This window comes from Hylobates moloch, unplaced genomic scaffold, assembly GCF_009828535.3.
Source record: "Hylobates moloch isolate HMO894 unplaced genomic scaffold, HMol_V3 SCAFFOLD_26, whole genome shotgun sequence".
NCBI classification, from domain to species: Eukaryota; Metazoa; Chordata; class Mammalia; order Primates; family Hylobatidae; genus Hylobates; species Hylobates moloch.
Genome location: NW_026652301.1, coordinates 3,797,438 through 3,813,954, shown reverse-complemented (window position 1 = coordinate 3,813,954; position 16,517 = coordinate 3,797,438). Strand labels below are relative to the sequence as shown.

The following is a 16,517-nucleotide window of genomic DNA, read 5'->3' as shown; positions in this document are numbered from 1 at the left end:
TTAAATGTAGTGGCTTGAATATTGCAGATTTAAAGGAATATAAATAACCTGGAAGTGCAGTTTTGAAATATAAGCAAATTGATCTTTTTCTTTCCTAAAAGATGTAAATACAATTTATAAAACTTGGTGTCCACAAGCTGCATGATGATTTTCACAGGACAGTAATGAATATCTTGAACACTGTACTTCCAAATTAAATATGACATTAATGGGTACCATTTAATGCAGCTCAGCTCTGCTCTGATGGCTATTTTAATTGGATTGCTGCTGTTGTGAATAGAAAAGTTGCTGACAATGTTAGAAAAACTAAGCTTACACAAAAGTACCACCTAAGAAGATGTTGGACTTGAATTTGCACGTTTAATCAATCAAGTTAGCTCATCTTATACCTCTTCCAGAAATGCAATTTTTATATACAAGTTGTTAGACAAACACACAGTGGCTCATTGTCAATTCTACGGCCTATGTTCTGATGACAACTAGTCTTTTTCCTGAACTGAATGTCTGCGTGTCTGCTGTGGCTGCTGGTTACATCACGTAATTACCAGACAGTCCTTTCATCCTAAGGCAAGACTTTCTGTTGGGGACTATAAGTATATGAATGACACCCTAGAGTTAAATATAAAATTTAAAAAGGATGAAATTCATGCCAGAAGCAGAAATGGCAGAGGTAATGTTCCCTGATAAAGCACCGTACCATGTGGACTGTTCTTTTTAAATAAGTTTTCAACTCTCCTTTTCTAAATTTAAAAAAATAAAGCAGCAGAAATATGCAAAATCCTTTTTTAATTCCAAAAAGCAAGAATCAGGATTATTACTTTATTTAGGTTTCCTCTGAAAGAAGTTGTTGAATTTGATGTCAACTTATAAACTTGGGCTATAACCACATTGGAGAACTACTAGATTAGAGAATCTTCAGGTAAGAAATAGTCATTCTGGAAACTGTTGAATAGCTGTTTTCCAGGACATCACAATTGTTGGTAAATATCTTATTTTATTATAAGCTGTACAAGTGTTTATACCCGCTTTACAACTTTCTCTCAATCTTATTATTCCATCAAAATCATTTGAACTTGACCATTCCTGAACATTAATTGCTTATGAAAATCTCTTTGAAGAACTATTTAATCATGGAGATACCTACACAAACACACACACCCACACACACACAGACACACACACACAGTATATTATTTAAACTCTGTCTGTATCTTTTTTACACCATGCAAATATACAAATAATTTGTTTAGGTTATTACCACAGGCTCTGAAATAATATTCCATACTCAATACTTAAAGGCTGCTGCCACCATAGGCTGCTGCCACCAAAGTCTGCTGCTTTTTGTATAACCAAAATATCTCTTTTTAATCTGATTAGTTTTAAAATGAGCTAAAATCACTCATTTTCATCTTCCACAACAGGAAGGTGGCCATGGCAAAGTGATCATGTAAGTTCCTAAATTATCTAACAATATACAAGAAGCTTCAAATAACATTTTTCTTTTTACATACAGAAAATTAACATAATGCTAGATCTATAGTTCAGATGGCAGTGCTTCAGACTAATGGCACTGTTATTGAAACTGCATCATCCATTGTAATTTAATTTCCACTCTTAAGGAGGTAACAATTACACGTGAAAGTGGTGGTAAGAATGATGTCTGAGAAGGCACTCTGGTGGATGTATACACATACATTATAGTTGCTTTTCATCTGACTACAATTTCTTCCTCTAATGGCAGCTACCAAATTGTCAGATAAACTGCAATAGCCCAGGCAGGTGGTGTGAACGCAGTGTAAACAAAGACACTTGCTCAGAGACTGGATTTTCAGGAAAACCGAATGTCTTAAAAGTATGAATATAGCAATTATTTTTGACTGGTGTTACCTTCAGGCTAGAAAACTTCCCAGGGATAGGCGAGAGCAATGGTTCTCAAAGTATTGACCCCACCAACATCAACATCACCTGGGAAGTCATTAGAAATGCAAATCCTTAGGACACATTTCAGACTTAGTGAATTAGAAACTCTGGGAGTAGATATGTTTTAATAAGCCCTTCAGGCGATTCTGCTGCTGCTCAAATTTGAGAACCACTCATCTAGAAGAAGCAATCATTTGCCAAAGGAAATAGTGGAGATTAGGCTGTAAATTCTGTGGGGAAGGAGTTAGGGAAGTGGTGGGAAATTCAGGATCGTGCCTAGTGGTAATGCAAAGTGCATAGATGCTGACCGTGCAATCCCCAGCTAACGCAGGGTCTTATTTCACTAACCCCTGTCTTTGGCAGTAAAGTTTTCCAAATTTGAAAAATAAAAGCCACTATGATTGGTACAAATGATGAGGAACATTTGAGATCTCTTTCTGATGTAATCATATCCATATGTATGGCCATGATATATTGAGACAAAAGACATGCACTAAGTATTTAAAACACTGGCTGTAATTTGAGCAATCTTAGGCATTTACACTAAATTTGGCATAGTACCTGTATTTGTCATAATATGATCTCTGGACCTACTACTAAGAGACTCCTGTCAGGGCCTACTTAATTCTAGAAGAGCCTCTAAAATTAGCCATACAATTTAATAATATTTCAAAGGGTTATGTTGTCTCATTGACATAATGAGAGCAAATAAAAAAAAAAGGCTACAGCATAAATGTATATTTAGGGCAAGTTCTGCACACCTATGCAAAATGTAAGAAAATTACCAGCTTTCCTATAATTGTGAGGAGTTTTCACAATTTAAAATTCTAGACGTACTTCATGAACTAAACTAAAATGCCATTTAGCAGCTTTTTCAAAGTTATGAGTCTAAAAATTATTTCCCTTTATAGCTTTAAATAAATTTTATGGTTCAAATAGAAAAGATGTTTTAGTTTTGTTGGTTACTATAATATGAACCTTTTATTCATATCAGACATAGGCAAAGGCTACTAAAATTATTCTTAAAAAATTGTCGTCAAGTCAGGAAGTTATAAATGGATACACAAATGGTACTGTCAGTTTGACTGAAGCTTGTTTCTAAGATGATTTTTCAATATCCTCTGGGTAAGGTCACATGTTTATATAGCTAAATAGCTAAGTTTTATATAACCACTTTAAAGGTCATTGACATAACATAGTTATGCATTTAATATTCCCTTTGGAACTTAAAAGCAATTTTTCATAATTAAAAACATGCAACTTACTTCCTCATCTTCATGCCATTTGAGGACATAATCCCTTATTTCTCCTTTTTGCCTTAAATTTGAAACTCAGCCCGTTATGAGCCTAAGTGTGTTGCTGTCCTTTGGAATATATCTCTTATTTCTGTGAATACTGCACACCATTGGGGTTATTTGCTATTATACAAATAACACTACATTTTGAGTTGGGCATTTTCCACTGTCAACCCTCAGTTAATTATCTGCTCTTCTTCATCCTGCTCTGTGTCCCAGGATGACCAGTAACAGTTGTACTACCCAGCACCTTTCTCTTTGGCTTTGATTTGCATTCAGCCAGTATAGGCCATGGGTGGCAGAGAAAGATGTACAAGAAGGATGAAGTTCATGAATTGATTTTCTTTGGCCCCTCTATGCTAGGTTGAGACCAGTTGGTTGTGTTTTCTACCAAAAATCACATTGTCAGGGCTTCCACTACAGTTACATTACTCTCTTTGGGTTTCATAAATGGTTCTCTCCTCTTTCTGCACTTAATTTGCTTAGCCATGTTAAATTCTCCTCAATGACCCACTTAAGTGGGCCATCTCATCGTATCTCATCCCAATCAAGTCTGAGAACTTGATTGATACAGTTTTAAACAGATATTTGCTGGGCACACAACAGCAAATGGGACAATGTGGTACTGTCTTAGTCAGTTCAGGCTAATATATCAAAATGTCTTGGGTAATTTATAAACAGCAGCAATTTATTTCTCACAATTCTGGAGGCTGGGAAGTCCAAGATCAAGGCACAAGCATATTCAGCATCTGGTGAGGGCTCTCTGCTTCCTAGATGGCACTTTCTAGTTGAGTCCTCTTTTATAAGGGCACTAATGACATTCATGAGAGCTCCACCCTCATGACCCAATCATCTCCCAAAGGCCCTCCCTTTTAATAGCATTTCCTTGGGGTCTAGGTTTCAAAAAAATAACTTTGGGGAGCACAAGCGTTCATACCACAGCAAGTACTAATACCAAAAATATTCTTTATTTTGCCCTTTAATGGATTTTCAGGAAATTAGAAGTGTTTATATCACAGTGCCATATCTAATTCTAGTCTTAGAAAAGTGAAAGAAAGATCAGAGTAGAAGTATTAATTATCCTTTAAATAACTTGATAGGAAAATAAATTGATGCAAGCTGTAATGTCACATGTCTGTAGAGCAATTTATAGTTTATTAAGTCCTTTCACACACATCATCTCACTTAAAAGAATAAGTCTGGGAAATTATGACAAAAAAAGAAAAAATTGACTTCATTACTTTGCAGTTTGGGTACAATATTTTATTCTTTAGAGACTATCTATTTCTACATATAGGTAGCCATTTATATATACATGAGGTTCATGTATATATAAAGCACCTTAGTAGAATTCAATAAATATTGCTTCCTTTTTCTAATTCCACACTCAGTATCTAATTATGCTATGATGTTTAATAATATATAAATTATTGCCTGGATTTTAAAATTTCAAAGAAGTGTTCTATGCTTGAGGAGCTTGCAGTGTAGATGGGGAGCAAATTATACACTACTATTTTTTTCTATTAATTATTTAAAGCATCACCCCTAAAGCTTAGTGGCTTAAAACAGTAATACTCACTTATTATTATCTTTCCCAGTTTCTGTGAATCAAGAGTGTGGAAGCGGATTGGCTGGGCTTTCATCTACTATATGAGCTAGGGGGACTCTGATGATTATTTACAGGGGATCTCATGTGGTTACTCCTCTTGGCTTGAACAGCGCTAGAGAATCCACTTCACTGAGGTTTACTCACCCGGCTGGCAAGTTAATGCTGGCTAATTGGTTCCTATCCATATTGACCTCTCCATAGGGCTGCCTGAATGTCCTGATGACATGTCTTCCAAGTGAGTGACCAAGGTGAGCATGTCTTCCAAGTGAGAGAGCAAGGTGACAGTTACTATACCTTTTATGAATGACCTGGCTTGAAACACATAATCATTTCTGCCACACTCTGTTGGCCCCAAAGGTCAGCCTCGATTCAATATGGGAGAAGAGTATAGATGTCGGGAGCCTTCTTGTATGCTGGCTACCACATACACCTAGGAAATAAAACAATAACACAATCAGGTATCCAAATGAGGATTAATGAGAGACGGTGTTGCAAGAGCGAAATCAATGTTGCTTGAAATTGTAGAAAAGACCTAGAGACTGAAGTGGCACTAGATTTGAAGAATGGTAAGATTTGTAAATGTGGGGATGGAAGAAGACATGGGGGAACATGAGTTTTCCTGGAAAATGTAACAAAGAAAGAATGACTAAGTAGAGTGTGTCTGAGAATTACTGAGAAGAGCAATCCTAAAGAAGACTAATGAGAGGTTTGAGGGAAATTGGAGCCCTATTGGGAATTAGAGTTTAATCCTTCAAGGCAATAGAAAAGCCTGTGACTGACATGATGAAATTAATACTGTAAGACAATTAAAATAAGGACATCATTGGAGTTATTTAAATTTGAAGGGATAAAGACCTAAGTAAAGTTATTGCTGGTAGTTGTCAATGATAAAGAAATAGGTATGTATGTTGGAGACATTTTGAATGAAGAATTAACAAGGGCTAGTTATGGACAATGCCTGAGTAGAGCCAATATTGACTTTGTGTCTTCAAACTCAAGTAACCTGGAGAATGAGGGTGCTAATGGTGAGAAACAGAGAAGCTAGTTTTGGGAGATGAAAGCAGGTGGTAAGACAATATGCTTGCTGAGACAAGTTGAGTCTGAGGTGGAACAGCCAAGTTTATAAAGACATATTAAAACTGTATTTTCATTTGCAGCCCCTGCTATTACTTGGGACTCTCCCCAGCCACACTTATAATTCTTAGAAAGCTGTGGGCCCATTAAAAATAATTCTTGTTATTGTTATGTATAGTATGTTTCACACAGCTTTAGCAGATGACCTGACCAGTTTTCTCTAGTAACATCACGGTTTCATCAGGCAACATGGGAACCCAGAAAACAAGAGATATGAGATAAAGGAAGCTAATGAGGGAGAATATGTGAATCTTTCATCTACTATATGAACTAGGGAGATTCTGATGATTATTTATGTTTCCTCTGTGAGAATGCCTGCCATAAAATAATAGAGGCAGATACTGTCTATACATTGTCAATTTTGAAACAGAGGTCAAAAGGACTACTTGACCACAGTCACTTATGATCAATAATCAAGTCTCATGATTATAAAAGATACCAGCTCTTTCTATGATGACAATATACATTCCCTAATAAGTTTATTTTTAAACTGATATATAAAAGGTGCAAATATGACATTTTCCTCGATACTGCTCCTGGCATAATGACTTGATTGATTTAAGAATGGAAACAATCATCATCAAGATATATTTGCTATATATCTAATTATACATTGAGCTGAGCCATAATTATTTGAAACAGTTGAAATGCACTCAGGCAAAATGTGATCAATGTTACAATATTGGCACAGGTGGTCAGTGTAACAGCTCATGAAATCAATTAAGTTTAGAAGGGAAAAAATAAGGTTTGAGAATGGTAAAAAAAAAAAAAAAAAATAGAATGTAAAATCCTGCACATTCCAGGCATTTTAAAATTATTTTATTAGAAAATTAGAAAAATTTCAAACATAAACAAAAGTACAATGATACCCATGGACCATTAACCAGCTACAAAAATCATCAACCCACATATGCCAAGCATTTTATATATGTTACTTTATACTAATACTCAAAGAGGGTAAGAACCTCGCCTAAAACTATTCAATTAGTATGGAGTAAAGTTGAGGTTTAAATTCATGTCTATGTGTCATCAGCCTCTTGGCCCTTTTTACAATAGTAGGTATAGAACAAGGGGAAGGTGTGTCTTCTAAAAACACCTTTGCAGGTACAGACTTGACCTGATAAAGAATTTCATCTGGCCGGGTGTGGTGGCTTACACCTGTAATCCCAGCAGTTTGGGAGGCCAAGGGAGATGGATCACCAGGTCAGGAGTTCAAGGCCAGCCTGGCAAACATAGTGAAACCGTCTCTACTAAAAGTACAAAAAATTAGCCGGGTGTGGTGGCGGATACCTGTAATCCCAGCTATTCAGGAGGCTGAGGCAGGAGAATCTCTTGAACCTGGGAGGCAGGGGTTGCAGTGAGCCGAGATTGTGCCATTGCAGTCTAGCCTGGGTGACACTGAGAGACTCTGTCTCAAAAAAAAAAAAAAAAAAAAATTCATCTTCATCTTGACAATGCTAGCATACAAATACATTTAGATTACACATAAAATAAACATAATTTTAAATAACTACATAGTTGAATATCAAAGTACACATAATATACACACATTCCTCACAAATATCTTTAATCAATGGGTCTGAAATGTCAATCGGCACCTTACAAAAGCTTACTGAATTAAGTGCAAGTACTCCGTGGGGGACAAATAAGAGAGAAAATAAATTACATATCTGGTCATATCAACTGATTTCGTAGAATTAATTTTTCCCTTTTACTGAATTCCTTTAGCTCTCAACATTGTTCTGGCCAAAAATCAATTATATACTCATGCTTAGATTATAATCTGCTGAAGTATGGGGATCTTTTCAGATTTACATTTTTCAAAATGTAGAATATATTTACTGAGGGATTGAATAAGTGGATTGAGGCTTTGGATGCTGTTCATTTCTCATCTATTCTATTGCCTACCAATAGAGAGAAAAGTATAACTTCTGTCAGAATTGTACTAAATAAATGACCATCCTGTTGTGCTTGTCATAGTTCTACGGAACCAGAAAATGTGTTTTTGCAAGAGACCCTGAGATGGTAGGCTTTGTCCATGACAGTGGCTAAGCCAACAGAACAAGGGGAAGGCATCTGGGGTCCCCTGCTGGTTGGTTTCCCTGGTGTAATTTTTTGAGCCCTACCTCCAGTCCACCCCTTACTACCAGCTCAGAAGATGTGAAGGAGTCTATGGTAATTTAGATATGGTGACAAAAGCCAGGATTTGCTCTTTATGACATCAATTTTCTCTTTTACTAAGGGGGATGAAATCAATAGTGACCGTGAAGAAAGAATAGTATCAGCATAATGCACAGAATCAGGGAAAAACAGTTTGCATTTTGAAGGTGACTACATTGAATCAGTTTAAGTAAAATGATGTTGTTAAATACAGAGAATGTCTAGAGGGAGGTCTTGAAAGTCGCGGAGAAACTTTGTAAAAATTTAGTTGCCTGGTTATATTTCAGAGTATGATTCCCAATTAAGAGCAAAGAGCAAGCCAAATTATTTTCAAAAGCATTCACAAGGGCCATTAAAGGTTTATGACAACTTTATATAATGAAGACTTAAAGTTTTATTGTGTAGTTTGAAATTATCACCATACCCTGTAAAGTGAAATCCAACACTTGAAAGAAGGCAGGAATAGAGTTTTATGAATTGTGCTAATAGAGTCTTAATAGTAGACAAATTAGAAACTCTTCAAGATGTGTTCCATTTTCCAGCCCACGGCTGAATCATCTCTACCATATCTCCACCAAGAGCCCCTTCAGCACTCAGGGTGACCGTGCAATCATTCTAGAAATGTTATGTTCTTACTATGATGCTAAGAAACTCTTCATGAGATAAAATTCAGTGAGTTCTGATGCATATTTTGATATTCCTTTGAGAATGTTTTTTCTTATATCAAGTCAAAATATTAACCCTGCAACTTCTATCTATTGGCCATAGTTACAAGGCTTTGGGGTCCTGACAAATAGCTTATTTTCACATAAAAAACTCCTTGCAAGTAGACTGAATCATTTACACACTTTTTTCCTGCTTGGCTTGGAAGCCTACAGTGGACAAAGGGAGAGGAGTGGTAGGTTGCTTAGGCAGTCTCTTCCATTTTTCCCCTCCTTGTACTTGGCCACTTCCCACTCTCCTCTAGATTGTCCTGCCTTTCTTTTTAGAAATGGATTGAGTGGGAGAGAGGGATGGTAAAGGCAGGGAAGTTTACTTGACTGGTACTGCCATAATATAGTGTGGGTGCTAGCTAAGCTTGACGCTGCTGGATTCCAGTCCACTGCACCCAAGGTGATCCTCCTCTTGGGCAGGATGGAAGTACTCCAGACCAACTCCTCCACACTCAGTTCTGCCTTCAGCACAAGTACAGCGATTCCCAGTGCAGCCCTTTCTTTTTTTGTTGTCCTGGATAGCTGGCCAGCCACCATCTTTTGCCTTTTGGCTTTGTTAGATGTGGATTTGATACCAGTCTCTCTACCTCATGAACTCTGAATTTCTAAATTAACCTTTCCAAGTGGCTTTCTTGACGCCGGTTGGTCTCTGCTTGAAGTGGGAAATATGCACAGGCACACATCTCCCCTACCCTGTGTTGGGGATGGGGTGGCAAAGATTATCATAGCAGTTGATTCCCTTCTGCTGAAGAAATTATCTTCAAAACTAATCTAGGCTCTTTGCGAATTCAACATCCTAAATATCCCTAGATTTTTCCCCCGTCTTTATTTTCCTTTTAATTTCTGATAGAGGATCTATTACACTTTGAAATATTAAGAGGAATGCTTATCACCTCTCTTTTGTCCTCCTCCTTTGAGTCTTCAGGCAAAACTAAGGCAGAGAGTCCTGTGTTAACATCCTATTACTCTAACATCACCATTTACTCTCTGTCTCTTCTCTACCCTCTGACTTGCAAGTCCAATGTGGATAGCAAATTCTCCTGGACAGCACTTTCCTCCTCAACCCTGAATCCATTCTGTAATTTCTCCTCATTGGACTTCCTGCCTTTGAAAATATGCTATCCTTCCCTCTGTCTACTAGCTGCTGTCATAGCTCATTTCAGTTTTTTAGTGTCTTATTCTAGAAAGTTCTATTGTGGCCTCTACATTTCTAAAAAAGGTTATTTTTTAAACCATTTTTCTTCAAAGGCCTCTTTGGCTCACTTTTCCACCCGTATCCTACTTTGTTTCCTGTTTCTTGTTCACGCTAACTGTGTACTCCACCTAGATTGCTTCCTTTGTCAAAACTGGATCACGCTCTGACCATGGTGTCACTTTAGTCATAATCACCAAGTACTCACTGAATACCTACAGAGTATTGAGTACTACTCTGGGAAGCATGCAAGATCAGGGAAAGTTGGGGTTTGCCTTCAGAGAATTTTACTTTCATTGGCTAGAAGAGAACACATCAAAAGAAATGGAGAATGTTCAATATGTTAAAATGTGTGGCCTGACAATGTACGGTTTTCACCTGAGCCATACTGTTGGCTTTCATAAAATTTAAAGAGATTCTGAAATCTCTCCTGATCTGTGAAGTCTTTCCACATTTCTCAGAGAAGGATTACCTGTTTTACTCTGATAATTTTCAACCCGATAGGTCCACAGATACTCTAGCCTTCCATTACTAACATAATTTTTCCATGAATGTGCACATAGGATAGCCTTCGAATTTAGATTTTGCACATATTAGTTAAGTCGTTTTACTTCCAGTTATATCTGTGCCTGATATTTTGTTTCTAAATTGTTGAGTGAAGAATCAGGTTCTTATCATTTCTTTTCATTCTTTTCCATCATATAGACTTATGAGGTGTTCAGAGCTACGTGATGATGATAATGATGTTAATAACAATAATGACACCTCCCATTTGTGTTACACTTTACAAAGTACTGTAATGTACATTATCTTATCTTATTCTAAAAATGTGCCTGTGATGACTACTTTGTTCCTCACTCTTCAGAAACTGTAATAGCTCCTCTTCCTCCCACCAGCTTTGTTGCTGACACTCCAGAGAGAACTGCATCCCCCGAGTTCTGTTGCTCAGGTAACTCCCCAGGCTCCTAAGCCCATTTGCTTATGCTTCTCTGACCCCAGTTGAAAAGCCATTGATTTGGTTTCCATTCCTGCTCTCCATCCTCTTCTTTAGACTGCACACAGTCATATGCTTCTTGAGCCTAATTTACGCCAGAAGACTGCCTTTGGTTGCACTGTGCTCTGGGCCCTGCAGCTGAATGGCATCACCACCCACTCCCAGCTGCAGATCATGAAACCACTGTCTTGATCCTGCCCACTTAGGGATGGAGGTCATGGGTACAACTGTCAGCAAAAAGAGAAATATAAAACTCCCAGCTTAGAGCTCCTAAATGAGTTGTTACTTTCTTTCTAAATAGAAGCATGAGTTTAGGATACAATATTCCCAGTGAAGGCTGTGCATCTTTTTCAAAACAGGCAGGCTTTTTTTTTTAATGCAGATTGTCATTAGCACAACAATTTTCTAACGTTTGTGATTATCTTAAACACAGAACTATGTTAGTTGATGGCCAATCTCACAACTTGGAATTTTCTCAATGCTTTTCTTACGAAAATTTGACCACTATAATTATGGCTTTTGGTTTGTATAGGATTTTATAGGGATATACATAGCTCCAGTTTTCACGAATTCTTCCTATTACCCAGAAGTAGGATATATTGAGCAACAAGGGTGTCAATGACTTGCAAGAATTAAAAACCAAGCAGATAAATAGAGGAATGGCAGAAAGCCTGAAGAATAAGGATAACGTAGGGAGATGGAGCACAGAGAGTTGAGTGTTGCCTCTATAGGAACAGTTTGCACATGGCAGCTTTTAGCCTAGATAAGGATATTTATATTTCAGAATAAGTTGTCCCATATTTCCTGAGAGAAAACTGTTTTGACTGCTTTTACTTATAAGTTTAGAGCATTACACAATATACTTTTATTTTTATGTTATTAAAATATAGATGATTTGTTACACAATAGGCAAACTGACAACATTTTGAGGGTGATTTATGTTTAGGGGGTTGTAGGAAATGTACATTGATTTCTTAATTTTTTTTTACTGTCATTATATTCCCAGAGTAAATATATCTTGTGAAAAGAAAGTTAAAATAATTTTTAAAACTGTAAGAAGTTTCTACAGGATGTTTAGGGGACAGAAAATTTTCCTCTGTTGAGGAATTGAATCTCTTCCCCTAATGACTGAAATCTCCCTCATAGATAAGCAGACCCAGCCTTGGCCGAGGTGATATTGAGACCTTGTTGGTGTTCCAGGGAAGCTTAGGAAGCTCGTTATGGTGGGTGTGCAGCTCAGCGATTAGATAAGTTTCCTCAGAGGTTTTAGTTGCTCTTCGCTTATTTCAATTTGGCTTTCTCCTTAGCTGGCTCCTACTTAGCTTTCCTAGCCTGTGTGACTCTTTGGGTTTTCAGTAGTACCAAATCCTACAGAAGTCTGTAAAACTGTATTGCTGTTCTTCACATAGGAAAAACAGTTTTGCATTTTGTGTCGCAGAATACAGCTCTCAAAACTGCCCGTCTCATAGATGCCTTGACCCATTAGCATCTCAGACAGTTGGTTTGTCACTTTTCTTCCATTTTATAGCTTTTAAAAAGTAATGTATTGAGTTCGTCAGGCTCAGGGGCTAAAATTCTATTCAATAAGTGTGTTTTCATAGCATAGTGCATGAATATATGCAGGCAGGAAAAATAACCCTCCCAGAAAAGAACTTTAAGATGAAATTTCTAGCTGACGCTCCAATATAATTTGACTCTAGGTATAACTCAAGGCAATAACTTACCAATTTCATCACTCCATTTTACATTCATCTTTTTCTGATATTTTCTTAAAATTGAAGGGGTGACTTTTTTCTGAATATAAGAGTTTTCTCGTATGCTACCAACTTTCAATCCACCTCACCTCAGCCACACAGTTGAGGCGGCTGCCCCCAGACTCCACAGCTGAATCCTGAATGCAGAAGTCCTCCCCATGGTCACAATCTTCTAGGCTGTGTATGGCTATATTTCCACACACCCCGAGAGCAGCTCTTTGATATAACAGCTTCCAGCAGCTGAGCCCCACTCCTTCAGCTCCTTCAGGTGCTCCCTTCCACCTGGACCCCATCACCAAGATGGAAACTACAATCTCACCACAACTGCCCACTCCCTCCCTCACACCCCTGATAATTCACTGCTCCCACTTGATTCTTCACCACCAATTCCAGTCTCTGGTGACTTCATTCAGACTCATGAGAAGAGCAGAGCCAGGAGAAAAGTCTGTAGTCACCTGGGCCGGCCATTGCACATTTCTGTTCTCCATCTGTATGTGATATCCTCCTCAGAGGCCTTTGCATCACCTCTAATCTACTGCACACAAGCTCCCACTTTCTATACCTGCTCCTCAGGAAATGCTCTGAGAGATCGGAGACAAATGGATGCAAATTCCCACAAATTCTTCCACTCAATGCTAAGTGTGTCCTGCTCAGTTTTTGTTCACTCTTACTTTTTCTTTTCTGCAAAGCTTCTATCCAGGAATATCTCCTCCATTGTGTGCTTCATCCCATCTGCTGGGTGCAGGTGAAGGGAAAGGATGCCTCAAGTGGGAGAGTGACAGGTGCTGGAAAAGAGAATCTCTGCTGTGACCGCTGCCCAGCCATCCAGAAATGATGCCAGGACTGTCTGTCACAGAGGAAGCTTTGAAGACTCTATTGGAATGAGACTTCTCTCAGGAAGGGAGCTTTAGCAGACATGTGTTGCTGTGGCTGCCCGCTACCAGTTCTTCCCTCCTTGGGTAACAACACCCTAATCATTCTTTGGGAAACCAATTCTTCCTCAGTCTTGATGGGACTTCTGATCAGGGTACTCCATTCCACTCCGGCCAAAGGATGGGCTCATGCCCCCGCTTGACTGAATCTGATTTTTAAGCAGAATGACATATGGACTGTTGCTCTGATTCAGACTGCCAGTGAATGAATGTCTCTTCATTCCTGAAGGTGAGTGCCCAGAGCTGCTCTGAAACCTGGCTCTTCCACTTTTCTCCTCAATTCCATGAACTATACTATGTAGTTAAAAATACCTTTTTAAATTAAGTTTACCGAAGTCTGTTTATATTCCTTGGAAAATCAAAGAAGTCTAACTGTTATGGAACTTGAATATGGTGTTGAAGAAAAGGCATTTGACTGCGAGTCAGAGGACTTTGGTTCTATTTCCAGTTCCACTAAAGACAGCTACAATTATTTTGTTCCCACGTGACTTTAACTGCAGAATGAGGATTCTCAACAGGAAGAGGCACATCCAAATCTCTTGGGTGGCTTTTTAAAACTATACACACCCATTGCCCAAGCAAATTCTGTTAAATGCCCCTCCCTGCTCCTTTCCCCAGCAGTGCATGGCCTCACCATTGAACAGTACAGTACAGTTAGCCACAGTTGCTAACAGAAGCGTGTTATAGCCCTCAGATGTGTTGGATGGAAAAATATTCTACTGGTCTACAATATTTCCAAAAGTCCTTCCAGGTCTAATAGCCTTTGAGTTGATGAGAACTTTTTCAAAAATACAACTATATCAGACAGGTTATGAAAAAATATTTAAAGCGCAGGCAGATGGAAACCTAAGAATAGAAACAGAAATCAAATCTCAAAAATTGGAAGAATGGTTGCAAAAGATTTTGATGTGAATTGCCTTAAATATAATGATCAAACTTGTAGCAAATGTATTGGTTAGAAATCGTGAGACTCCTCATATTTTTATTCTCTAGCACAAGGGCCTTCAATTTTTTGAAAGACCACTACATTTGGAAAAGAAAAAACTTGTCTATCTTTGACACATTATGTGTTTAGAAATTTTCATTGCACTAAAGTCTAAAATTATCAATGTGATCATGTAATAGCTAACATTCAGTGTCTAACAGAAAAAATTTTGAGGAGTTTGACAGAAAACTACTAATCTAAAAGAACCTGCTAAAAAAACCATTCTGAATAATTTACTGATAATTAATGAAATAACTATTACAAATATGAATGATACAAAAATTAGTTTAAATAAATCAAATATACGTTAGTGAGCTAAAATGAAACAAACATTGAATAGTTAATATTTTAAAGAAATATTGAAATCAAAATTTAAAATATATTTTATTAAGGGCTGTCATTTAGTTTTTTGCATTGCTGGCTTCTTTTACTGGAAAATGTTAAGAATATTGAAATCAAAACCATGGTCTCTGCCAGTCAGCTTTGACAGGATCATCTTCTGAGAGCCAAATTAAATATTTATAATGAATATGCTTGATTTTAATTAAATCATCTCATTTTTTGTGTTCTCTTTCTCTTATACACATTCATACACATGTAAATCACCACCACCACCACAGTATTCAAGCCAGTAATATTTAATATTTACCTATTTTGCCACTTAAAAGAGCATATTCTTTGATATGATACTCTTTGCCCCTAAAGTTTCTTCAGATCATATGGAATATACCCATATGCTTATGATAGTCTACAATTTCTGCAAATTGTTCACCATATGGTACTACTAGAACTTTTAAAATTATGTCTTATGCTGGCTGCATCAATAATTTCAGTGGTTTATGCATGCATATAATTATGGATGTAACTTCATCCTCTTCATTGCTTTTTGTATACCTTTTATAAGTTCTTTTTATAACAGATAAAAAACATTTGTTCAAATAAATGAGGTCATTGAAATTTAAAAGCTAATCATGAATCTAACTAGTTCCTTGCCCTGACAATGCACATCCACTTAGAAAACTTCTAATTATTTCAACAATAATTACACTGGCAGGAGGACAATGGAGTATATAATTTATGGTACTAATTATACTATTTAAGTGTCTACATCTTACTGCCTTAGTTCATTTTGTGCTGCCATAACAGAATACCTGAGACTAGTTATTTTATAAAGCACAGAGATTTATTTCCTACAGTTCTAGAGAGAGCCTTCTTACTGTTTCATCCCATGGCAGAAGGTGAAAGGGTAAGACAGCATGCATGCAAGAGAAGAGAGATAGAAAGAGAGAGAGAGAGAGAAAGAGATCCTTTTATTAGAAACACACTCCCAAGATAACTAACTCATTTCTATAATAATGGCACTAAACGGCATTAATCCATTTCTGAGGGCAGAGCCTTTGGGACCTAATTACCTCTTAAAGATCCCACCTCTCCGCACTGTTGCACTGGAAATTAAGTTTCCAACACATGAACTTTTGGGGATACATTCAAGCCATAGAACTGACCTAAGCAAATTCTTTGAGAACCGAAGCTTTGGTAACACTGGATGACTGCACAGTGGTAACACTAACTCTTTTTGCAAGCTCTTTTTTTTTTTTTTTTTTTTTTAATTTCACCAACAGGTGATAAAATACAGTATGCTGTAAATAGACAGTGAAGGATTAAACAAGAAGAATGATACTTAGTGAGAAGATCATATTCCATAGTTTCATGTGAGGGGTACTCGAATTTTCAATCTTGCTTTCTGGCTACCTTTGAATAACAGACTTTTCATGGTGTTGCATAGTATTTTGGAAGTAATGAAGGGAGTTTCCTACCATTATGTTTAT

At 37.3% G+C, this 16,517-nt stretch overlaps 1 protein-coding gene across 5 annotated transcripts in view; it reads right to left on the bottom strand.

The window, feature by feature from the left end:
- Positions 1-16,517, bottom strand: part of LOC116463130 (laforin) — a 358,409-nt gene that overhangs the window by 38,831 nt on the left and 303,061 nt on the right. For 2 of the 5 annotated variants that reach the window (XR_009211982.1, XM_058434463.1), the window contains exon 4: positions 5,119-5,254. Coding sequence is in view for 2 of the 5 variants with exons in the window: in XM_058434463.1 (XP_058290446.1) it covers positions 5,151-5,254 (104 nt within the window). In the remaining 3 variants the exon portion in view is untranslated. Of the gene's footprint in view, positions 1-4,864; positions 5,255-7,248; positions 7,367-16,517 lie in introns of those variants that run through there. The other 3 variants (XR_009211980.1, XR_009211981.1, XM_058434462.1) reach the window with 3 other exon arrangements.